General features: G+C 40.6%; 1 protein-coding gene across 1 annotated transcript; it reads left to right on the forward strand.

The window, feature by feature from the left end:
• Positions 1-887: 887 nt before the first annotated feature.
• Positions 888-11,804, forward strand: LOC310933604 (homeobox protein Dlx4a-like; the record flags this gene model as incomplete). The annotated part of the gene is made up of 3 exons (XM_083897122.1): positions 888-1,218; positions 3,633-3,829; positions 11,559-11,804. The coding sequence occupies 3 exons, from the start codon at positions 888-890 to the stop codon at positions 11,802-11,804; spliced, it is 774 nt and encodes a 257-aa protein (XP_083753248.1).
• Positions 11,805-25,044: the final 13,240 nt, after the last annotated feature.

The following is a 25,044-nucleotide window of genomic DNA, read 5'->3' on the forward strand; positions in this document are numbered from 1 at the left end:
CTCACACTTTAGTGTCATGATACTAATAACTGTGATCGAGTGACTCAAAGGCCACGAGCGCTCGTTCACTTCCTGGTGTAACAGTAAACCCGCTGTAATTAGTCAATATTATATCATTTGTTGGTCGTTATTTTTTTTGATGTTATTAATTCATGTGAAATTACATTTTTAATAGCGTGTATTATTTTTTGTTTTATTTATCTGCGTTATTTATTACACTGAATAGTTCCTGTCCTGTTATTATTATTATTATTAGTGTTATTATTATTATTAGTGTTATTAATCAGGGCCCCGTGTTCTTTCTTTTCTCCAAAACGCGCAGATTGTGATTTGTGTGACACGGCGAGGCGCTGCAGCCAATGAGCGCGCCGCGCGTGACAACGTGGAGTTCAGAGGAGAAGAATGGTTTGGTGCAGATAGAAGAAGAAGAAGAAGAAGAAGGCAGGGAGGGGAAGGACGCAGCCTCACAGAGAGAGAGAGCGCACCGAGCAGCAGTCACCGAGACGCCGGAGAGGGTGGAAACACAAGGACGGAGACACATTTATCGGCTTTGTGTGTGTGTTTTTTTTTTTTTTTTTTTCTTTGTGTGTGTGTGAAAACTTGGCTGCGTGTCAGTTCGTGTTGGACGCGTTGGGGTTTTTAAAAAGGTTGTTGCGCGCCGCCGCTGCATGTGCCGTGGATCCTCAGCCGGGATGTAGCGATGCGTAAACGCGCTTAAACTCCTCCACGCACTCACCTGCTTTAGCGAAACTCAAGCACTTCTTTTGAAAGTTTGATCATTTATTTATATTTTTTTTACCTTTTTTTTTAAAATGATGAGTCCCGCCCGGAGCTCATAGCTGCATGACTCCCTTCCATTTCCCTCCACACCACTGTCCCGCGGCCCAATGATGACTATGAGCTCATTATCGGACACTTTGGTTCCGCCCGATCCGTCCAAATCCGCGTTCCTGGAGTTCGGCGGCCACGGCTACCCCGGACACCAGCAGCACTCGCCGGGCTTGTCCCACAACCACTACCCGGTGCACGGGCTGCACGCCGTCGTCGGACCGGCGCAGCTCGACGGGCCCTTCGCGACCGGTGCGTCCTCGTACGGTCGCCCGCTGGGATACGCGCCCTACCACAGCCCCGTGAGCGCGCACCACCCCGGCGCCTACCTGCCGTACCAGCACGGGGGCCACGGAGGCGCGCTGGGACACACCAGACTAGAAGACAGCGGTAGGTTTTTACTGTTTTTAACATCATAAAACACTATTATTATTATTATTATTATTATTATTATATACTTTGTTGCTAATATTTACTATAATGTAATAATATAAGGTTGCAGTAAGGGGTGGAAAAAAGAACAAAAACATGTTAATCCTTGCTTTAATTTAATTATTTGAAACCAGTGAATTACAGGATGTAAAAGTGTGTGTGTGTGTGAAGTTAATTACGCACTGGTGTGGAAATCCCACAAACAAACAAACAAACAAACTAAATATAGAGTATTCTCCATCACATCATAAATCACTCATGTGCGTTAATAACCAGAAAAGAAAACACGTAATTGGATCCACACACACACACACACACACACACACACAGGTCTTTTGCCCACAGCGTCGTGTTTGTTGTGTACTTTGGGGTTGAACCGAAGATGACTGGAGTTTATTTAAAAGGCCTCTCCACAAGAAGCAGCTCCAAACCGGCTCTGTGGTGTGGTGTCCCGCAGCAGAGTCCAAAAAACCCCAAATCCTCATCCAATCCCATCATCATCATCATCATCATCTCCCAAATAAGTGCAGACACAGCGGAGGAGAGAGATGATCCACCGCTACACGCTCCAAGGCCTCTAATAATAATAATAATAATAATGATAATTTAACCAATGTTAAATGAATCCCAAAAAAAATAAAATAAATATAATTACTTTTAAATAAAAATACAGCACTTTTTTTTTATATAGAAAAAGAAAATGCAGGTCAAAGTGTTTAAAATATAGTAAATGTGATGATAATAATAATAATATTATACTTATAATTATATATATATATAGCATATAATTAAATATCATAATTAAATACCACGGAAATGAATCAACCAAAATGAGAGGATCTGTGAAAAGAGCACAAATCCACATTAAATAAGCATTAAATAATTCTTCTTTTTTTACTTCATTTTCAACAATATTGTATGTTACAGTAAATATTAACAGATACAGGTTATTATCTTCCCTCTGAACCCCTAATAATAATAATAATAATAAACACAATAATGATTGAATTTTAATACATGTTTTTGTCCACTTTTAATAAAAAAACAAAAAAAAACACGATTTTACTGCAGTTAAATTAAAATGTATCCATTTCCTTTTGCTCCTTCTGTCAAACGAACAGCTTTCTGAACCTAAATGTTATATTTGGGGTTTTATATGAGTCCAGATCCGTTTTAACTCTAATGTCTCTGCACACGCAGCCGTCCTTTATCTTTGTTGAACATCATTATGTCCATTCTTTTACCCCTATTAATACACACACACACACACACACACACACACACACACACGCTCAGTACAGTACAGTAAAAGGTTGAGTTAAATTAAACAGATTTAACACCAGTCTGTGGCTCGTAAATATGTTCATTTTGATCTGGTTTATTCAACCATGTCTCTACATAATATTTACACGTTTGATATAATATATATAATATTCATAAATCAAGGCTAAAAACCTATTTATTTAGAATGGCTTTTAATACTTTTATCTTATTCTATCTTGTTTTATTTTTGCGCTATTTTATCGTTGTACTGTTTTTTAATTATTCTTATTTGTTTCCTCTTTATTTAATTGTTGTAAATCACCGAAAGGATTGTTGTGAAAGGGCTGTATAAATAAAGTAAAATTTTACATTTACATAGTTGATCATATTAACACATTTCTTGTGGGAATATTTTTAGTGTGAAGGCTTCGTGGTTATTGCTGTTATTCACATTTCTACATAAGGGCTCATAGAAACAGAACTAGTGCTTATTATACGATTATTACTGTTGTTAATAGTATTATTAGTATCATCATTATTATTATTATTGGTGCTTTGCCAACAGTGGAGTGTGTATGACCTTAAACAAACACTCACAGTAAATCAAATGCCATCAAAAACGCATCCTTCGATTCCCCTCGGATTCCCCTCGGATTCTCAGATTTGTCGTTTGCTGCTGCGTTTTCGCTCTCCTCCTCCTCCTCCTCCTCCTCCTCCTCCTCCTCCTCCTCCTCCTCCTCAGCGTCTGTCTGCAGCTCAGTTACACAGCGACGCGAAGAGCGAACATCTTGTGGGGCCTTGGCTCGTCCACAGCTGTTCTTCTGCTGCCACTGCAGGCTATGAGCTCATGTCATAACAACAATCAGTGTGGGCCTAACATACAGACAGAGAGAGAGAGTCGTATAACTTTTCCTTTAAACTGGGAGGGGGGGGGAAATGGAAGAAGTGGAAGAGGGGGAAAAAAATCTTCTTAGTGCCTTTTCCAGTGTCATAAATGTTCAATTTTTAGTGCAATAAATATATCATAATGGTGGAATTCCAAGATCTAAAATCAGAAAATCCCCGACCGTGACGTTCAAACCTCTTCTGTCCCTTTGCTCTTCCTCCAGAGCACGAGAAGCCCACGGCGGTGATAGAGAACGGCGAGGTGAGGCTCAACGGGAAGGGGAAGAAGATCAGGAAGCCTCGCACCATTTACTCCAGCCTGCAGCTCCAGGCCCTCAATCAGCGCTTCCAGCAAACCCAGTACCTCGCGCTGCCCGAGAGGGCCGACCTGGCAGCCAAGATGGGCCTGACGCAGACCCAGGTAACACTGTGGATCACACACACACACACACACACACACACACAGACACACATGTTCTGTTTATTTGTTGCCTTTTAAGATTATTTAAAGGAAAATATTAAATAGAAACATTTCTAATGCGATCAGGGCGCGTTTGAATCACCTTACACCACATTCGGGAGTCGCCCCCCAAGCTCACCATCACTGGAATGTGTGGCATTATATAGATAAATATATATAACATCTGCGCTTTGTGTGGCTTTACGCTTTAATAGGTTACAGTTACGGCCAAGTTTTTCCGTCCACCATCACAAAAATGCCCCCCCCCCCCTCCCTCATATGTTTTGATAGTATCACTGCATTTGCAATTTCCAGGAAAAACAGGGGCAGAGATAGAAAAAATAAGGCCCAAAAACAGGCAGCGGTGCATTCTTACTGTTACTGACTGTGTGTGTGTGTGTGTGTGTGTGTGTGTGTGTGTGTGTGTGTGTGTGTGTGTGTGTGTGTGTGTGTGTGTGTGTGTGTGCGTGTGTGTGTGTGTGTGTGTGCGTGCGTGTGTGTGTGTAATTAGACCCTGACATTTATACAGAGAGAAAAAGCCCTCATCATTAAATGTCATGTGAAATGTTGTCGATCATTGTTTGCCACTGGAATAGTGTGTGTTAGGCGTGTGTGTGTGTGTGTGTGTGTGTGTGTGTGTGTGTGTGTGTGTGTGTGTGTGTGTGTGTGTGTGTGTGTGTGTGTGTGTGTGTGTGTGTGTGCGTGCGTGTGTGTGTGTGTAAAAGGCTGAATGGCGGCGGCCATTTTGTCCATCACATGGAGTCAGTGAATGACCACTGTCATCATGAGCCACTTGTAATTTAACAGTTGTGTCTTAAACAGTTCTTTTCACCCTAAAACTCTCTCTATATATGTTTTTTTTATTACTACTATTATTATGTCTCAGAATAATATGAATTATTGTTATTATAATAATAATAATGATATATTAATCAATTAGAGTGTGTCATTATCAACAAACCTGTCTTCTGAATAATCTGTATTTTATGTCGTGGGATTTATTTCATAGATAGATGTTACAGAAGCAATATAAGAATATGATGTGAATAAGGGTAAAGAAGATAGATAAAATAAAATAACATCCAAAATTGCAATTATATAAACAAATCCATATTTACGTATAGATATTTTCTCATATTCCTCACTTCTCATAAGTGAGGTGAATTTCTGACAACTATATTAGTATAATGTCATCAATTATCAACCCTAAAATGGTTTAAAAATGAATTACTTTACTGTTACTTGACTTTATTTAAATCCAGATTTACTGTAGTAAAAACAAAATATATATATATATATATATATATATATATATATTTTTTTTTTTTTTATTCTTGAAATAGACTTTAGCAGACGTCTGTAACAAAATAAATAGTAAGTAAACTTTATTTCTGTAGAACTTTTGCAGATTAAATCACAAAAGTGCTTTAACAATAACAAAAAGTGTCAGAAGACGAGACAAGAACAGAACAAATTACATACATTTGTTTATTTAACAAATATACGGTTCATTCTATTCTCATTTTATAACATTTATGGTCAATTATCTTTCTATAATTCTGCATTCATAGATGGAAAAATGCACGTTTCTGATTTATTACTGATAACTTTACTGCATTTGCTGCTGTAATACATACATTTCCCCATTGTGGATTCTCTTCTCTTACCTTGTCTTATCTTCTCTTATCTTATCTTATCTTATCTTATATTTTCTTTCAAAAACAGCATCAACAAATTTGACACAGAGAAAACATCACATTGGAAAAACATAATCTGAAATATGATAGTTTACCTTTTTCGTGCGGACATTTTTCCTTGTGGGGACATTATGCCCGGTCCCGAACGTGGTCCCCACAATGTGGTAAAGAAATATAGATGTGTGTGTTTGTGTCTGTGTGTGTGTCTGCTCTTGTCTTTCTATACTTCTGTGGACCACCCCCTGGCAAAACACCTTTTCTGTGGGGACATATTTCCTTGTGGGGAGATTATGCCCGGTCCCGAACATGGTCCCCACAATGTGGCAAATACATATAGAAGTGTGTGTGTCTGTGTGTACTCTTTTCTTTCTATGCTTCTGTGGACCACCCCCTGGCAAGACACCTTTTTTGTAGGGACATTTTTCCTTGTGGGGACATTATGCCCGGTCCCGAACGTGGTCCCCACAATGTGGTAAAGACATATAGAAGTGTGTGTGTGTGTGTACTCTTGTCTTTCTATACTTCTGTGGACCAGCTAATGGGGAAAACACCTTTTTTGTGGGGACATTTTTCCTTGTGGGGACATTATGCCCGGTCCCAAACGTAGTCCCCACAATGTAGTAAAGACATATAGATGTGTGTGTTTGTGTGTGTGTGTTCTTGTCTTTCTATGCTTCTGTGGACCACCCCCTGGCAGAACACCTTTTCTGTGGGGACATTATGCCCGGTCCCGAACGTGGTCCCCACAATGTGGTAAAGACATATAGAAGTGTGTGTGTGTGCGTGTGTTCTTGTCTTTCTATGCTTCTCTGGACCACCCCCTGGCAAAACACCTTTTTTGTGGGGACATATTTCCTTGTGGGGACATTATGCCCGGTCCCGAGCATGGTGGTAAAGACATGTAGATGTACATATGTGTGTGTGTGTGTGTGTGTGTGTGTGTGTGTGTGTGTGTGTGTGTGTGTGTGTGTGTGCGTGTGCGTGCGTGCGTGTGTGTACACACGAGCAGCTGATGTCATCAGACGAACCGTCCTCTAATCCCCTTTGAATGAACCGCTCTGCAGCTCTGTTTGCACTGGAAGTAAGAGATGATCCACTCATTATTGTCGTGGTTTGAGATTGTGGTCTGCAGCGACTCAGTCCCAGAGTTTTCATTGTTTTCATTTATTCATATGTTTCTTCTTCATATATATATAAATACACATATATAGTTAAAGAAAGGAGTAAGTATTTGGGTTGAGTGAATTTTTTCCTCTTGTGAATGTGTTTTTTTTAAGGAATGCAGACACATTTCTGTGGCTTGAACGCAGGTTACTGCGTCTGCATTCTTTCAAATGCATTATTTTAATTGCACTATCTATCACCTGAGCTTGTGTTCCATCAAACACAACCACTCGCAGAGAACATGCGGGATTTGTTTGTGTGTCGCCCTTCTTAGAAACGAGGCAGAAAATAGCACAGAGACGTGGAGACGTTAAGACGTAGCAGTGTTTCAAACGGGTTCTCCCATCACTTTGCCTTTGACGCTGAGTCTTAATTACTGGTGCAAACTGTTTTTTTTTTGTTTTTTTTTGAACAGATAATTTGACAGTCTAGACTCGTGGAGCGAGTCCAGTATTCCCCCAGAATTATGTTTCCAGATTCCAGGAAGTCCACGTGATTCCTGGTAAAATCACAGGCTTTTGTGCAGATTGAGCAAACGTGCAAAAAGTGCTGCAGACGTTGATGTCACAGAAGCGTCGCTACCTGTTTTGTTTGCTTTGCGTGTGTTTTAAAGCTGAGCAGCAGCAGCAGCAGCAGCAGCAGCAGCAGCAGCTGCAGCCTCGGCTCACGTCCACGTCGGTGTTCAATCTGGTCGCACAGATGCAGGAGAAACTGCTCGGGACTTTTTTGCCAAAGCTAACACATGGGGGAAGCTTTTGTACTTTTGTTTTATTCTATTCGTCAAATTGAAACTGATGACTCTATAGCAGAGGTGTCAAACTGGTGGAGCGTGGACCACATGTGGCCCATGACTTAATATCATGTTATAATGAAAACGACGACTTACTCTTCCTGTAAACACAGTGAGTGTGGCTGAGGCACAGATGCCAGTGGGATAACAGAATATAACACTAAATATCAAAATTATTATAATTAATTTGCTTGTAATTATCACGTTTTTTTGACTTACACACATATATAGACTCTGTTTTCAATATTCAAAGGCTCATTGTGCATCATACATATATTTTATTGTGAAGTACAGACACTTTTAATTTGAAATTATGTAACATATCATCATGGTTATCTTTATCATGATGGAATATTGCAACAGAGGCCATAAAATCCTCCTAATATGTCACAGAGACTCAGGAATAATGTTCATATAACAAACTGAACTCACCAACAACAACAGTACAGACAAAATATTTGCATTAAAAAAAAATCTTTTGCAGACTGCAAATCATGTTTATGTTTTTGAAATCATGTTTTTGGCATGTGGCGCCACCTACCGCCGTCTACCAATCATTGCAGTCAGTAGAGTCTCAGCTGCCGAGCAACCGCGGGTTGCCAGTTACGTCAGAAAAAGGAAACCTAAAGGACCTCGGTATTTTGAATTTGAATGTAGTAACTGTTTTTGACCACATTCTTACATATGGCATCTTTAACCTTCATCTTTAAGGTAAACTGTGCAGCAAACACAGCAAGAGCAAATAATTAAAGCAAACCACATGGGGCTAACCTGTGTTAGCAGGGAGGATGCTTGTGATCACGCAGGATGCGTCCATCCGTCAAGCAGTATTATCAGACCTGACTGAGGGAGCGTTTTGCATGTATACAGCGGCAGTATATATTGAGAAACAGAGTGTCGTTTTTAGACAAACATTATGCTTCATTGTGAATTGGGTTTATTTCAAATGTCACATGGAAACATAAACTCTCTCTCACACACACACACACACACACACACACACACACACACACACACACAGCGTGAGATAGTGATCACACACCACATCTCTATCCTAGCCCTCATTAGGACCATTAGGCCGCCGGCCAACCACTGACCACTTTCCATCAAACTCTCTTAATGTTCCCAGACGCAGCTGAGAAATCGCACGTAGCACAGCTCACACATTTTCCCCTCACACACACACACACACACACACACACACACACATACAGCAAATCACCAAATGGACGTTGACGCGAACGATTTATTTCTGATAAACTTCGCGGAACAGCGCTGAGTGATTCTTTTTTTTTGGTTTTACGTACTTGAATAAATTCTAGCAGTGCAAATCGTGGGAGGATACTTCACTCACACACACACACACACACACACACACTCACACACAGGGTGGCACCTGGCCTGCCTCTCCGCCACCCTCCTCCTCCTCCTCCTCGCCTGTTGTCAGTGTCATTAGCCTCACTCTCGGGGCAAACTTGTCAGCCTCCGTGTTGCCGCTGGAATACGAAACCAATAATTACGGCTGAAATTCTCTCAGTGAGGCTGCATTAACTTAACGTGCTGTTGATTGACAGCTGGCCTCATAACCCCCGCGCTCCACATACTCGCCTTTCTTTGAGCATGTGTACTCGCCTGTTGTTGTTATCAATCCAGGTACTAATAACAATTATTATTATTATTATTATTCCACACGGCACGGTGGCTGTCACTTTGATCACGTTAGACCACATGATGATTTACAGTATCATTTAGAATGTGGGGGGGAGGGGAAAGAAGTGCGACAGAAGCAGTTTCCGTGGTATAATTGTAATGATTGACGTCAGCACACGCAGACCAACAATAGGCGTGAAGTTAAAGGCGCCATACGTAAGAATGTGGCCAAAAACAACGGTTACTACGCTCAAATTCAAAATACCGAGGTCTTTTAGGTTTCGTTTTCTGACCTAACTGGCAACCCGTGGGTTTCTCGGCAGCTGAGACTCTACTGACTGCAATGATTGGTAGACGGCGGTAGGTGGCGCCACATGACGCCTAAACATGATTTCAAAACATAAACGTGATTTGCAGTCTGCAAAATATTTCTTTTTTAATGCGAATATTTTGTCTGTACTGTTGTTGTTGGTGAGTTCAGTTTGTTATATGAACATTATTCCTGAGTCTCTGTGACATATTAGGAGGATTTTATGGCCAGTTGCTTTAGATTTATTACATAATGCACCTTTAAATGTCAAATTTCACACTGCGTGGCGTCTTGGCGGCAAGTAAAAGAGTTTGAAAGTAGTGTTTTTTTTTATAGAATACATCATCTTTCAAAAACCCCATAAAATCCCAGTGTAATAATTCCCAGAACTGTCAGAAAACAACTTTCTTTTGCTCTTTTATCTTCCCCTCTCTTTGTTTTTTTGGTTTTTTTTAGTACCAGTCCTTTGGGCGTTTGTATTTTCCTGTATTTAAACCTGCGTCCTTTCACTGAGTGTGTGTCGTGTTTCCCCGTCGTTCACTCGATCCCCATTTGTGTAATCCGATCGCTTCAATTTGCCGACACGCTAAAAAAAACGGAGAGCGTGCCAATCATATCACGCGACGTACGACAATAACGCGTCTCAATGACCTGATACAGCTCAGCGGTTCGGTTCATTCATTGTGTTTTTGTATATTCTTCGCGGTGTCACTGTCGTCGCTATAGTTTAATTATAGACCTGTTAGAACCTCGTCGGGTTACTTAATGTACGTCGCAGGGAATCACAGTAATCCACGGTGACCTCACCACACGGCACAGTAATAGCTGTGTCGTAGTAATTCAGCAGCTGTGGCTACAAATACAATAATAATGCTTTTTAATGGTACTTTTAGTCTGTTATACTAATACAATCAACTAAATTAAATCATACAAAAGTGAGTATACACTACCGTTCAAAGGTTTGGGGTCACCTATACAATTTTTTTTTGTGTTTTCCATTAAAAGTTACATTTTTATTCATCAAAAGAGTTGCAAAATGTAGTCAAGACATTGACAAGATTAGAAATACATATGTGAACATCATTGCACAAGGGTTTTTAAGCGTTTTCTAACCATCCAATAGCCTTCTAACGCGATTAGCAAACACAATGTACCATTAGAACACTGGAAATGGGCCTATATACACCTGTTCCCCATGTTCATATTCCAGACGTATCCTACTGTGTTATTATCTTGCGTTTAAGTAATAATATTTAATTTTAGTTCCAATTAACCCTGTGTTTTATTGTAATCTCGGGCTCAGGGAGATCTCTGAAAAAACCCGGTCCGGTTACGTAAACATCGGTTCTCCGGAACAGCAGATCGTCCTGCTCCGGGCACTAGTCCGGGCACATCCGGTTGCGTACATTGAACCGCAGAAGAAGAATAACGTCCGTTGTGGAGGTGTTTCACGAGCGACAGTGTCTTCTGACTCCGGGTCAAAGTCATAAAAGGGACTGTGGCGGGGAGTCGTGAAGAAGCTATTTTTAAACACTGTTAAAACAATGTTTTGATAGTGAGTAGCAGTGCATCCACCGTTCCAGAGGGGGGAGCTGTGCTTCTGAGAGTGGGTGTGCTCAATATGTCACTTCCGGGTATTGGCCAATCACAAGAATGTCTTCTGGGTGTGAGATTTATGTCTGAAATATCGCGGCTCAGGAACAGCGTCTGAAAAGACAGATTTCTATCGGCTCGTTTACAGCAACTAGGAGGATTTTGACCTTAAAAACAAGTTAATGTATGTAAGTAGACCTCCATAACTCACATATATGTGCAACAGGACCACTCTATGGGAGCTTTAAGATGTTGTTTAGTTGTTTAGGTGTCACAGCTAAAAATGGACTCTACCATTTCCTTTGCATTAGCTTCCTTTTTCAGTGAGTGACACTCCCAGGTATGTCCCAGTTCTTGTCTTGTCTCGTCTTGTTCTCTCTCTCTCTGTCGATCTACTGTCAACTGTCAAAGAGAAACCACAAGTAACGTTGCGTTGATCACCTGAGAATGTCTTCTCAACTCTGTCCCCATTTCCTTGTCTCTCAGGTGAAAATATGGTTCCAAAACAAGAGATCCAAATACAAGAAGATCATGAAGAACGGACCGTGCGGCCCCGAGGGCGACCACCTAGCGCCGCCGCCGCCGCCGTCCTCCTCCTCTCCTTGCTCCCTGTGGGACATCAACATGGCGTCCAAAGGCGCGCCGGTGCACTCTGGAGGATATATGAACAATTTTGGACACTGGTATCCCGGACACCAGCAGGACTCAATGCCTAGAACTCAGATGATGTGACAGATTTCACACGAGGACACGGCGACACTAACCAGGACAAATGATGGATTTACGGCAGCGATCTGACCGGAGCTGTTTTAGGCACACAAACTGTTTAGCGACTCTGGAGGCAAAAAAAATGCTAACGAAGGTATAGTGAAGACGAGGCGGGGGGAAATAGAGCAGCTAAATTGTATATTATTCTAATATATGGACAGCTTATTAGCATTTTTAATTTGATTCAAAATATTACGAGTCAAAGTTGACATAATGGGCCTTGTTTTGGTGGATATAAGAGATAAGACCATAGCCCGTGTATAAAAATGGATGTAGACTTGCAGTTGCAAAACAAATTCCTGCTTTGTTTAAAGCCTCAGGATGTGAAACAGGAAGTTCAATTGACTATATGCACGGGCACTTCCTGGTTTTTTAATAAGCTGTCAACCAAAGATGCAGAGATGGTCTACAGTCAGTGTCTGCGGAAGTTATCAAGTAAAATTTGGACGACTTTTTTTCATTTTAGGGGGCTAGCTCATAAAACAACTCCAAGTTTCCCCTTAGCGATAATTGACTGGAAGTTAAGGGTTTGACTTATGCTGCGTTCCAGAGCCCATCCAAACAAATGGGATGTGGGACATATACTACCTGAATTGTACTAACTCCTACTTCAAAGCGTTCCAGCAATTGAAGTCGAATGATAGAAAACATGGACGATCGCGGCGCTTTCTCTTTATGTTTGAAGAGGCATTTTGACTCTCAGCAATTCAGTCTACTTACATACACAAGCGAGCCGTATATGTAAAAGCGATACCAATAACATCATGTGTATACTTTTACCGTAGCCCTACATATCTTCATGCTAACGGATAACAACGACGACATAATTTCACGCCATAACATGAAAAACAAGTTGTGATAAAATATGTCTAGAACAACTCTACACACAGAAAAATAAAGTTTATAGCATATTCACGTGACTCCATGGGAGCCGCCATTATTCTCCGAATTCGCGAGTAGGAGGTCCCACTTCGACAGTGCACTTTTTCTCGTTGGAGGTCTGATAAGTTCCACGTCCAACTGGTTTGGATGGGCTCTGGAACGTAGCATTATATTTTAGTGGATGTTGGAAGAGACTCTACCGACATACAGTCAGTCGACAGCTGAACATGGTTTACATAATTAGCATCATGTTGTGCTAAAGAACACCTGAAAGTGCAAATTGACGCCATTAACTCCTCGTTTACCGATGTTATCAAGAGAGGAATCGAGAGAGAGAGAAGTGTAGGGTCATTTTCCCGTAGACTTCAAATTCAGATGAATTTGTTTATTTTGAAAAAAGTAACAGTACGGCCCCCTGGTGGTTATTCATTAAATTGTTCCTTCCCAATGAGACTCTCCCTGCAAACCAGAGGAATATGTTCATTTTTTTTACGCTGAGATGAACTGCACTGTGCCACGAGACGACATGGTTCAGCCGTGGCGAATGCTCGATTTTTCCCCTATCGATTCAAGGATTCAACTTCGTCTTTGTAAGAGGAAGAATGTGTTGCTCCTTCAGACGCCTCCATCACAAAATATATACGATGTTAATTTCTGCCTCCAGAGAAGCTTTAGGCTTTTGAACAAAGCTACGACTCGACGCTGACTTCAGATGTTTGGACTCAGATCAGTTTTTGTTTTGTGCGTTTGTTTTGTTTTGTTCTGTCTGTCTCAGTGGGGGGGTTACAGTCGGGCCAGGTACATGTGAGGGTTTTCACTTCAATCTTAAACTTCTCTGATCCAGAGAACACTTTTGGTTTGCAACCTGTTCAAATTCAAAGAGATCAAATTAAAATAACTATAACAAACAAACAAAAAAATACTGTACACTTCTATTGATTCTGTGTATTGTGATGAATTTGGACTGGGTCTTGTTGTATAACACTATTATAATGGTTCTGTGTAGCCGCCTGACCCATGAAGAGCCACCAGAGGACAAGCAACCATTCTGCAGTGCTGATCAACCCATTTTTTTTAAAAGTGTATATGGAAAAAGAAAAAAGGCACTGAATGGACACAGCTAACTTTATTGTATCATTAAGTCTTAATTGAATCAGATTTTATACGTGTGTGTATTTTGCCATTGTAATAAAAGATCTAAAAATAAGATCAAACCAATCAGACAGTGCCACACATTTTCTTTTTCTTTTATTGTTTTGCATATAAAAGCATGTCAGATATGAAGCCAGCTCATACAGAACTAATGCGCCGTTCTCACAATTGATATAAATGACAAAATTATAATAATTGTGCCTCACACATGAACTCATTATCCTTCACTTTTGTCCCCAGAAAAGCTATTTTTAATGGCGTTGGAGGTTTTTGGCAATAGATAATTGACTCTGAAGTTGCAGGCGAGATTTAATTCATTGTGGTTCTACACTTGTGATTGTTTTTTCTCCAGTGGATTTTTAAAGATGTTTCTCAAAGCCCTTTGGTAAATATTCTCCTCCTGAGACCTGGAACAGGAAAGTCATGACTCAACAACTTCTTTATTTTATTTTAGAATATATTAACTTTGGTCACTTGGAATAAAACCAGTTATATAGTTGCCATCTTGTTTTGTTTTTTATTTATTCAAATTATATCCAGTATAGGGTTTGTTTAGCATTGAACAGCTGGCGTCCAAATGAGTCCAAATGAGTGGCTCAGTAATGACTCTCGCCCTAAAAGATCATATTTGTTCTTTGGAGTTGCCTGGAGCCATTTATTCTGGAGTCGTAAATCAGAAGAAGCGGGTCACATCTTTGGCCCGGCAAACATCTGGAAGAGCAGAAAAAGAGTCATCAAACGTCGTCAATGATTTTATAAAATGACCACATCAATTATAGGTAATTTAGGACACAGCTTGTTAAATAAAGCACTCACTCCAGCGCTATAATTATCTTTAATTGTCAGCCAAGGGAATATCTTTCTAAACTGGGCCATAAGGAAAAGGATGGAATTGCATCAAACTGGATTAGCGAGAGCTAATCCTTTCACAACTAATTGATGCACAGAAATGCTTATATACATTGTTGTATGATGCTATTTTTTTTCGTTTTTCATCACTGTGTACACTGAACAGGACATTGGTTTGTTTGATTGGCGATGGATTCATGGTTTTCAACTTCTCTTTTGTTTAAGATATCTCCATCAAACATTACATAAAACCGAGCTATAGTTGGATTCATTCGCAGTTGTTCTTAAATGAACTGCAGTGACGCAGTCTATGCACACTTTCTTTTTTCCTGGCAGACGTACTGTAGATGGAAGATTTAAAGAACACAAAACAAAATAAAACTGCCTGGGTGGTCTGTATCGTGTAATGTGTAGACTACTGTACAATATACTATGTACACTGTGTATTTCATACGTATAATGTAGGCGTATTACCCTTCCATTACATGGAACAATTTGGCATTTTGAAGTGGAGGTACTGATTGTTGAACGCCTTCACCCCAACATATGCACTTACAATACGTTTGGGTGTTTTGTCCAATAATAGAGCTGCTTGAAATGAAATGTTACCGTCAGGCCTTCACAGATGAATCTCCAGAGCTTTGAAATGTCCCAAAGTCAAAATGTACTGGAGAACGATGGATTAAACCATTTGCTAAGTTTACAACATGAAGAATTATCCATCTTAAATTCATATTTGTTGACATTTATTCTTTTGAAAAACAACCTTTATTTGATCTCTAATGAATTCTCTAATGAACACGTGAGAGTTTCACTAAAACAGGAATGATGTGGTTGGGAAGAAAGTTCATCGTCGTCGTGCTGTCATTGAAAAAAGTTCACTTTTATGCAATCTTATGGGCAATGGGTTGCCTTGCCATTAGGGGGAAAAGTGTCTTTCTGGTGAGACATCCTGTCATTTCTTACTGTATAAAGCCCAATTTATACTCCTGCGTAACATGCTCTGCGTAGGTATTTTTTAAGTGTCCGTCACTCCGTCAAGGGACAACGGAGACGGCAAGAGCTGCGATTGGTCCTCAGGACAGGCCGAGCTAACGCTGCTCTGTGCCGGCTTACAGTGAGCACCGAGCGTCCACAGAGGCGGAGCTGATCGCCGCCGACAACGTCGCTGCCAAACTATGAATACGTCATATCTTAATACGCACAGCACATGTTTAGACTCTAAATGGCCAATTTCTCGAAACGGCCACTGTTTCAACAACAACAGTCTTTCTCTCTCGGACGCCATTGCTCACTGTAGCCAAAAGCACAAAAACCTTGCGTAGCGACCCCTTCTGATCGGGCGGGAAATTGCAGCGCGCATCCGTCACCATGACGCAGAAGTATGAAGGCCCGAGGGGTCTCCGTGGTTACGCAGTCGGAGAAGCATAATGTGGCCTTAAGTGCAGAGGACACAGAGTGGCAACTGGGCATCACCATGATTCATGCACAAGCACAGGCAGGTCCCTCACATGACAGAGCCCCACACACACCTCACAGTGTGTTACTGTTGGTGTCCACTCACTAAATTGACCTCGAAGAAGACCTGACACCAACGATTGAGACTTTTTGGAGTCGTAGTAATTGGATAGAAAAAAAATCTTCGAAGGCAAACAATAATAGTATAATAGAGGGAGTAAAGTTTAATGGGGATGACACACGGAGGAGAATGTGTGTGTTTGTCTATGGGCGGGAGATGTCACCACGTTGTCTGTTGTGAAGTTTGTTTTCCTCAACCGCAAAAGAATTTACTTGCATGACAACATCTAAAGACAACACAACACACGTCAGAAACTAAACTGCCCTGTCCTCAGTCCTAGATAGAGTACAGTTCCTTTAGGGACACGTGTCCACTGTCCCCCCCCAGACAGTGATGGAGGAGGTGAGGATGGACTTGAAGTGTAGAAGTCTTCTCAAGACACAAGGCTTCGCATAGAGTCATAACGAAAACCGCAGGAAAGAAATGTCTTGGATGGCGTCGGGCTACCTCCACCCAGACCGCACCGTACCATTTTATTCTGGCATCCCAAGGGAAGGGTTGGGGCCAGTTATTTTGGGATTATTCCTAATGGAAATGCAATAAAAAAAAAAATATGTATACCGTACCAAACCGAATCGTTCCACTCAGTTAAAACATGGCTTTTAAGCCTAAGCATTTCAAATGCACTGTTAACACTTTACTCTTAATTATGTAGAGTCAGGGTAAGGGTTAGGGTGACTAGAATTAGTTGGGTTAGGGTGACTAGAATTAGTTGGGTTAGGGTTACTAGAATTAGTTGGGTTAGGGTTAGGGTGACTAGAATTAGTTGGGTTAGGGTTAGGGTTACTAGAATTAGTTGGGTTAGGGTTACTAGAATTAGTTGGGTTAGGGTTAGGGTGACTAGAATTAGTTGGGTTAGGGTTAGGGTGACTAGAATTAGTTGGGTTAGGGTTACTAGAATTAGTTGGGTTAGGGTTAGGGTGACTAGAATTAGTTGGGTTAGGGTTAGGGTTACTAGAATTAGTTGGGTTAGGGTTAGGGTGACTAGAATTAGTTGGGTTAGGGTTAGGGTGACTAGAATTAGTTGTTACCCTAAAATGATGGATCTAAAAACAAAGAAACAGAAGATCCAGGACCACTTTGATATTTGATGGGTCACAAATGCTACTTTCAATGCATTAACAAAATCTGAAACATAAGCCACACTAGATCAAGTATTGCGAAAAGCCAGATCATTTTATTTTGACATGTTTGGACGAGCGTCGAAGCTTACATTAGAGTTGTTATTTGCTGACCTTTGGTTAGTGTCGGACTCTTTTAGTCTGTCCTTAGAACATCTCTACTGAGCATGGATAACTCCTGTTCAGGAATAACTGTCACTTTCTATCATCTGGGGTGATAATAATGAGTAAAATATTGATGATTTTATGACTGTCGAGTGAAAATGATTTCACACTGCACAAGGACACCAGGCGGTCAATCGCCTTCCTGTAGACGGTGATGATCGTCTGCAAACTTCAGATGCTTGGTGCAGCAGTTGGTCTTTAGCAGGGTTTCTCAATCCTGATCCCGGGGACCCACAGCCCTGCATTGTTGTAGTCGATGTTTCCCTGCTCCAACACACCTGATTCAAATGGTCAGCTCATCATCAAGCTCTGCAAAAAGCCTGATCACGCATTTGAATCAGGTGTGTCGGAGCAAGGAAACCCTGAGAAGATGCTGAAGTGCTGCAGGTCCAGGAGGCCCCGGAGACTTGTCTAGTCCTAGCTTAACCTGCTGCTTCCTGTCGGACAGGAAGTCTCGCGATCCAAATGGAGTCTGGCACATGAAGCTGGAAGAACAGGGAGGCACAGGGTTCAGTCCACAAACAGGATCCTGGTACAGGTGTATTACATCAACCAGGTGGGGCAGCAGGTACTTCAGGGATTCAGCTGTACGGCAAATCAACAAAAATGATGCCACCTGAGTGTTGATGAAAGCAAAGGTAGAGTGTTTTTTATTTGTGTTTTGGGAGGATCATCATCATTACACAGAGAGCTCACACCTAAACAAACACGCAGACTTTACATTGGGAACCGCAATGTACAGTTGTTATCCTATAATATGCAAATGACCGTCCTAACTGTCTTTCCATTGGCAGTGGTTCCCATATCTTTAGACTCGCCAGTTTCAACCGCTTATATAATCAGCCGCTCACATGCGATCGCATGGCAGCGATCCAAGCCGCGTAGACATGGCCAAGATGTGCGTGGGAATGGTGAAAATAAAAAAGGTGATGAATGTGACTTTGAGCGTGACACGACAGACAGGCTGCTCTGTCTTTTTCAGAAAGTCACGATTTATTGTATATTTATTTTTTTTATTTTTTTCCTTTCTTACGCCCCCTGTGGACTTCTGGGTAATTACCCGAACAGTGCAGTCTCCGTGACCTACTTTTGCCTCTCGCGCTCCATCCCACTGTCACACAAACAAACACACACAAACACAAAGAGTGAGCGAGCGAGCGAGAGAGTGAGTGAGTGAGCGAGTGAGCAAACCTTGTGATATTTGTTTGTACGGTGATTCAGAAACTTTACCTGTTTTTCGTATTGACACTTGGAACTGCTTGGCAAAGGGAACAGCAGCGGTTGTTGTTGTTATTATTTTTCTGAGAAGCCAAAATTGTGACAGTGATTGTTTTTCTAATGCAATTCTGAAGTCTAACTGAAGGTCAAGGGTTTTTTGCAGAAGTTAGAATCCACCTTTTTTACAGGTGCGTCTTAAGTGTTTTGAGCTGTGAATTTACTCACTCCAGGTGCTTCTTCTAATGCCTTGTCTGCTCAGTTGTGGCATAAAATGGCATTTTCCATGAAAACCCTGTTGCAGTGAGTTAGCTAATACATGTAGGTAGGCTATAGAAATAGTAATGTAAGAATCATTTTCATAAATCATATTATATATTATCTGTTGATATATTGAGAATTCTGTAGCTCAGGTGCACATTCAGTGGCTTACACCTGCGAACGTGAACCAGCTGTACCATAAAGAAGAGAGCTGACTGTAGCAGTTAAATACCTCATACATGTACGTTGGCCTCACATGTAGGACTCACTTACTTCCTCTTCCCCTTAAATCATTTGGAAACCGTTGGCCGCCGTCTTTTTTAAAAGGGAAATACGCGTTGGGGAACATGAACACTGTGTCACGAAATCAGCCGACGTTAAATATACACACACGCGATTTACTCTCCATTATAGCCCTTTTATATATATATTTATATATATATATATATGTATAAATGTATTCCCCCTTTTCATCTGTAGAGCAGGAATCTCATTTTTGACAAAGCAACACACACTATGGACATTTTTCAAAGACGAGCAGCAGCAGCAGCAGCAGCGTCCTGTTGCCTCCGGCAGAGTTCACACCGTAGACTTTTTATGGAATACTTTGCTTCGCAGACTTCAGACGTGTCGGTATTGTCCTAATGAAGCGATGGAAGGGGGGTGGGGGGGACTGCTGCTGGAACATAAACACAACACAAAGAGTTTGCAGAGAAAAGAAGGCGAAAGAGGACGAGGCCTCGCACAGATAAGCTGTCACGGAAAAGTGACGTAGAACTTTTAAAAAACGGTACAGAAGTGGTGGAAAAAGTTTGTGGGAATTGTGGAAAACTAGCAGCAGTAGGAAGATGCCGGTATAGAAAAAAGGTACTTTTTTTTTTTTTACAGCCAGATGTCGTGTTGTGTCCTAATAAGAAATAAGTAAAAAAAAAAAACAACTGTAGAAACTCTGTGAATGCTCTTGTCGTCATTGTTTTAGATACAGATGATCACATGCTGATTAACCCATGTAAATAAATAAATAAATATACTGTGTTTTTTTTCCATCAAGTTAAAGAGTAAATGTACCTGCCTACCAAAATAAATGTTTGGAAACAAAAGGAATAAATGTTTAAATGTATTTATTCTTTATTTATTTACTTTGGTACTTTCCAAGTATATTTGCGTTTATTTACAACGAGTCAAATACCCCAAAAAATCCAAAACCTCTGTCTTTGTTACAGATTGTGTGTGTGTGTTTATCAGAGTTTTAGACCCATGTATTCAATTCCAAGGTGAATTTTAATAGGTGACGCTGATCCCAAGATACAAATTTCACCAATAAGCGCTTAATTATAAGGGGCTATAAATGATGCTCTATGAGTCTGAGTGTGTGTGTGTTTTAAAGCAGCAGCTGCAGAACAGCGGGGATTTGGTTCCTTCCAGACAGATGAGCTAACGACTTCATGGCATCGGGGAAAACAATCCGACCGTCGTATGTTTGGCATTACGTTTTTTTCTCTCTGCTGGTGTGTTCAGTGTTCCTGACAGGATGACGCGACCGGTTCTGGATAAGACCCAGCTCAGCGCAGTGGCTCTGTGTGTGTGTGTGCTCACGCTCGCTGGAGATGGATGTGGAAAGTAATGAGATAATTTGCCAGACTGTCCGCTCCGCTAAGTGTTCATCCTTGAAGCCGATTTTTCCTCGCGAGACACTTGAAACAGCACTTTAGCGTGTGGCTCACTGTCACAGCAGCAGCAGGACGTCAGGGGCCAATTCCAATTCCTATCTTAACCCTCAAGCTCAACCCTTAATCTTAACTAACCCTCAAAACCAAGTGTTGAGGGTTATTTTGTCACTTAGAAATGGGACACCCCTTAAATGCAGATACGTCTTCAGACTGTAGGGGGCAGAATAAGGCGAAAGCTGCGAAAGAAGAAGAAGAAGAACACATTTACGTCAGGATTATTTATTACGATCCGTTTGTCAGTCAAGTTATTAGGTTGTCAGTTAGTTATAAGATGATACTCATACAAATACCACAACCACGGACATATTCAGCTGACAGTTACCACACACCACGACTTATTGAAAAGTAAACCATAGCAAACCATTGCTTGTTTGCACCGGCCGACTATTGACAAAAGATCGTAAAAATAAAAATAAATGTTACGCAACAATGACGTCAGTAATCCATAATATGGGCCTAAACTAAGATAATACAATGGTTTTCATCATTTTTATATCTCTATTAACAAAGAAAATACTTCATTTGTAGCGTACTCGTTTCGCTGCTTTCGGCGCCATCTTTGTTATGTGAAAACACGCAATGCATTCTGGGTAGAACCTTGCTCCCAAGGGTGGTCTCGGAAAATCTCAATATTGAGGGCGATACAGCCCTTAAACTTGTCCCTCAACTTAATTTTTCTGAGTATCGGGACAGCACTTGCACTAGAGGGAGCACACATTTTTGAGATTGAGGGTTAAGCAAGGAATTGGAATTCACCCCAGGTGTCACATGGAGGTCAATGTGAACACTGGTGAAACAGGTTCAGATCCAAAAATAAATTGGCTTTGATATTACGGTACAAGTATTAAGCCCCGTATTAAAGACGTTTTCCCCTAAAGAAACAAAACTAATCCAGAGTGAATCACTGTCATCACTTTTAATGAGGCACTCAAGGTGTGTGGTAATGTTTTTACTATGGGTTGAGGCATCTCTGGGAGGAAATGTTTACTTATGTATTTATAATTTTCTTTTCTTTTATGAGCGGGAAAATCAGGTTACAGCTGGGCAGGTAGCAGAGAAGCTAATGGCGGACGTGGCTCCTATGAAACGCTACTGTAGGAGCCAATGTGGGGTTTAGTTTGGGTGGTTGGTACGGAATTACTTGTTACATTGTGATTTGTAAATAGTTAACGTCAACTGTTGGCCTTAAGCCTTCGTTAAATATGTGCAGCTTTGCGGCTAATTTTGCCCTTTGGCTAAAGGGCCCCATGGGCACTTTGGTGTCTTAGCTGGCTGTGATATAAAGAGGCATTGAGATGTATGTACTAAGAATGTCTGTTTTTAGCTTACTAAGTTAGGTGTAATAAGGTTTTTTGACCGTCAGGTCACTACGTGATATTGGATTACGTCGTCTTACCGTTTGAACCTATTGGTCGTCATTCATAGCCCGGAACGTCAAAGGAATATTTCTATGCATTGGTGATCCTAGACAGGCTTGGATACATGTCTGCGGGAATGTAACTTGGACGTACGGCAAGTGGAAATAAATGTGCAAACCCTTCGTGTGACTTTCTCTTGCCTTCATGATTGATGAATTAAAACAGTGTCTACGAGTCGAGCCCGTTAGAACCTCACTATAGCTGAAGACTTTTCAGTGGCCTCGGAATTAAGTGTATACTTTGGCCACTACAGCTACTGAGGCTAAACGATGTTCATAAAATCAGGGGTTGGTCCGAGGATGGGGCCCTTTTTTCTGTTATACGTGAGGAGTTCTACACGTTAGCCTAAGTAAAATAGTAATAAATATTCATTAATTTTTAATCTATGAGCCACACGGTTGGTGTAGTGGTTTGCACCCTTGCCTTTGCAGCAATACCTGGGTGTTACGGAGCTGTTTTCTCCGGGTTCTCCGGCTTCCTCTCACAGTCCAAAAACATCCAGATTTGGGGGATTAGGTAAATTGGACACCTCTAAATTGACCGCAGTGTGTGAGTGGATCAGCTGAGAACAGTAAAACCATTTACCTGTTATCAACATATTTTTATTTTAATACAAACAACACCACAAAGGTGTACACACTAAAGAGGACACACACAAACGCACATGTACAGCAAATATAGTATAGTGTACAGTGAGAGGGGTATTAAAAAGCAGGAATATGGCTTCTGTGAGAGTATGTTCCTTTATGTGTCCCACTGCAGGGGAAAATTTGCACAGAAAAGTGAAAAAGTATTTTAAAAGTATTATGAACTCCAGGGTTAGTTAGATATTGGATTAAAAGTGATGGCTTTATGAGAGTTTTTACAGTCCAACAGCAGAGAGGAACAAAGCGTGACTCTACACCTTCGTACACTTCCCAGTCTCGACCTGTTGGACATAATTCATCAGTGCGTTTACTACAGACCCAGCAGTCGCCTGTGGGCCACACACACACACACACACACACACACACACACACACACACACACACACACACTGTATAGAAAGATGTATGTTCATGACACCGCTCTCCAACAGTGAAGCCAAAGCATCTCTATCGCACCCTGGTGGTTGTTTTCTTCTATGTTTGCAGAGTGGAAATGGGCCAAAGTTATCAGTCAAAGTGGATTCCTAAGATATTAGCACGTTATTACTCTCACTGGCTTTAAAGAATCATATATATGTTAATGTCTGTGTTATAACATTTTACAAAGGCAGAGCTCAATTTGATTTTTTATTGATTTTGTTGTTGTGGGATATTTTTCTACTATGGATTAAACAGTAGATTATTTTTTCCTTGAATTGCTGTCAAAGGTGTCAAATTTTTTAATGTACCAGATTTGAATTGGAACTGAACAATGTGGCAGGTAATCTGGATTAGAGCTGCAATTAAAGATTTTTTTCCTAATCGATTAATCTGTCGATAATTTTCTTGATGAATCGTTAAATGCTAAAAAAAAAAAAAAAAAAAAAAAGTTGATCAATGTTTGTCAAACCTGGAAATGACGATGTTCTCAAATTTAGTGAGTTTTTGACCACGAACCAAAATGATTCAGTTTGAATGATTTATTTGTTTATGTGGAGCAAAGGAACACATTTAAGAAGCTAAAACAATCAGAAATCTTGTTTTAATCATGAAAAAAGCTTCAAACGATTTAATCGATGATCGAAAAAGTTGACCATTTAATTTAGTAATCGATGAATTGTTTCAGCTCTAATCTGAATTTAGCCTCATAAGCCTCATCCACACAGGAACTGAAGTTTCTTTTACTTTATCATTCTTAAAAAGTTTCCCATAAACATGAAATAATTTCAACAAATGCTGAACAAAAACTCAATGACAGCAAAAGTAAGAGCCTTGTCGTTTCTTCAAAGTCACATATTGGTTATAATCCAGAGGTGGAAAGTAGCGAAATACATTTACTCAAGTTACTGTATTGAATACTTTTTTTGGTGTATGTTTTAAGTACAATTTAAAATCAGTAAAATGTTGTATTTTACTTGAGTACGTATTGACTCAAGTATTAGTTACTTTATAAATCCTATCTGTAACTGAGTAAAAAATAAACATTCAGCACAATAAAGATCTACAGGGGGAAAATATACACCAGAACCAGACCAATGATGCTGGGATTAGCACCAGCACTGGCGCGTGAACATAGAGGGCGCTACGCCAAAAGTGACGTAACATCCTGTGTCACGCCGGGCTCGTGAGCTCCAAAATAGTTTTGGATTTCTGACCCCTTGTCATATTTATACTACCCTCACACCCCACGCAAAGTAACTAAGTAGCTTTTACTTAAAGGTGCCATATGTAAGAATGTGGCCAAAAACGGTTACTACATTCAAATTCAAAATACCGAGGTCTTTTAAGGTTTCGTTTTTTTAACGTAACTGGCAACCCGTGGTTGCTCGGCAGCTGAGACTCTACTGACTGCAATGATTGGTAGACGGCGGTAGGTGGCGCCACGTGCCAAAACACACTGCAAAATACTTTTTTTTTTATGCAAATATTTTGTCTGTACTGTTGTTGTTGGTGAGTTCAGTTTGTTATATGAACATTATTCCTGAGTCTCTGTGACATATTAGGAGGATTTAAGGCCAGTTGATTTAGATTTATTACATAATGCACCTTTACAGTACATTTAAAATGAACTACTTTTAATTCTACTTGAGTAATATTTCATCAAAGTATTGGTACTTTTACTTGAGCACAATATTTTAGTACTTTTTCCACCTCTGGTTATAGCTACAAAAATGCAAGAATTGCATTTTGAGATTAAATAAAATAA

This window comes from Microchirus variegatus (genome assembly GCF_963457635.1).
Source record: "Microchirus variegatus genome assembly, chromosome: 10".
Classification (NCBI taxonomy): Eukaryota; Metazoa; Chordata; class Actinopteri; order Pleuronectiformes; family Soleidae; genus Microchirus; species Microchirus variegatus.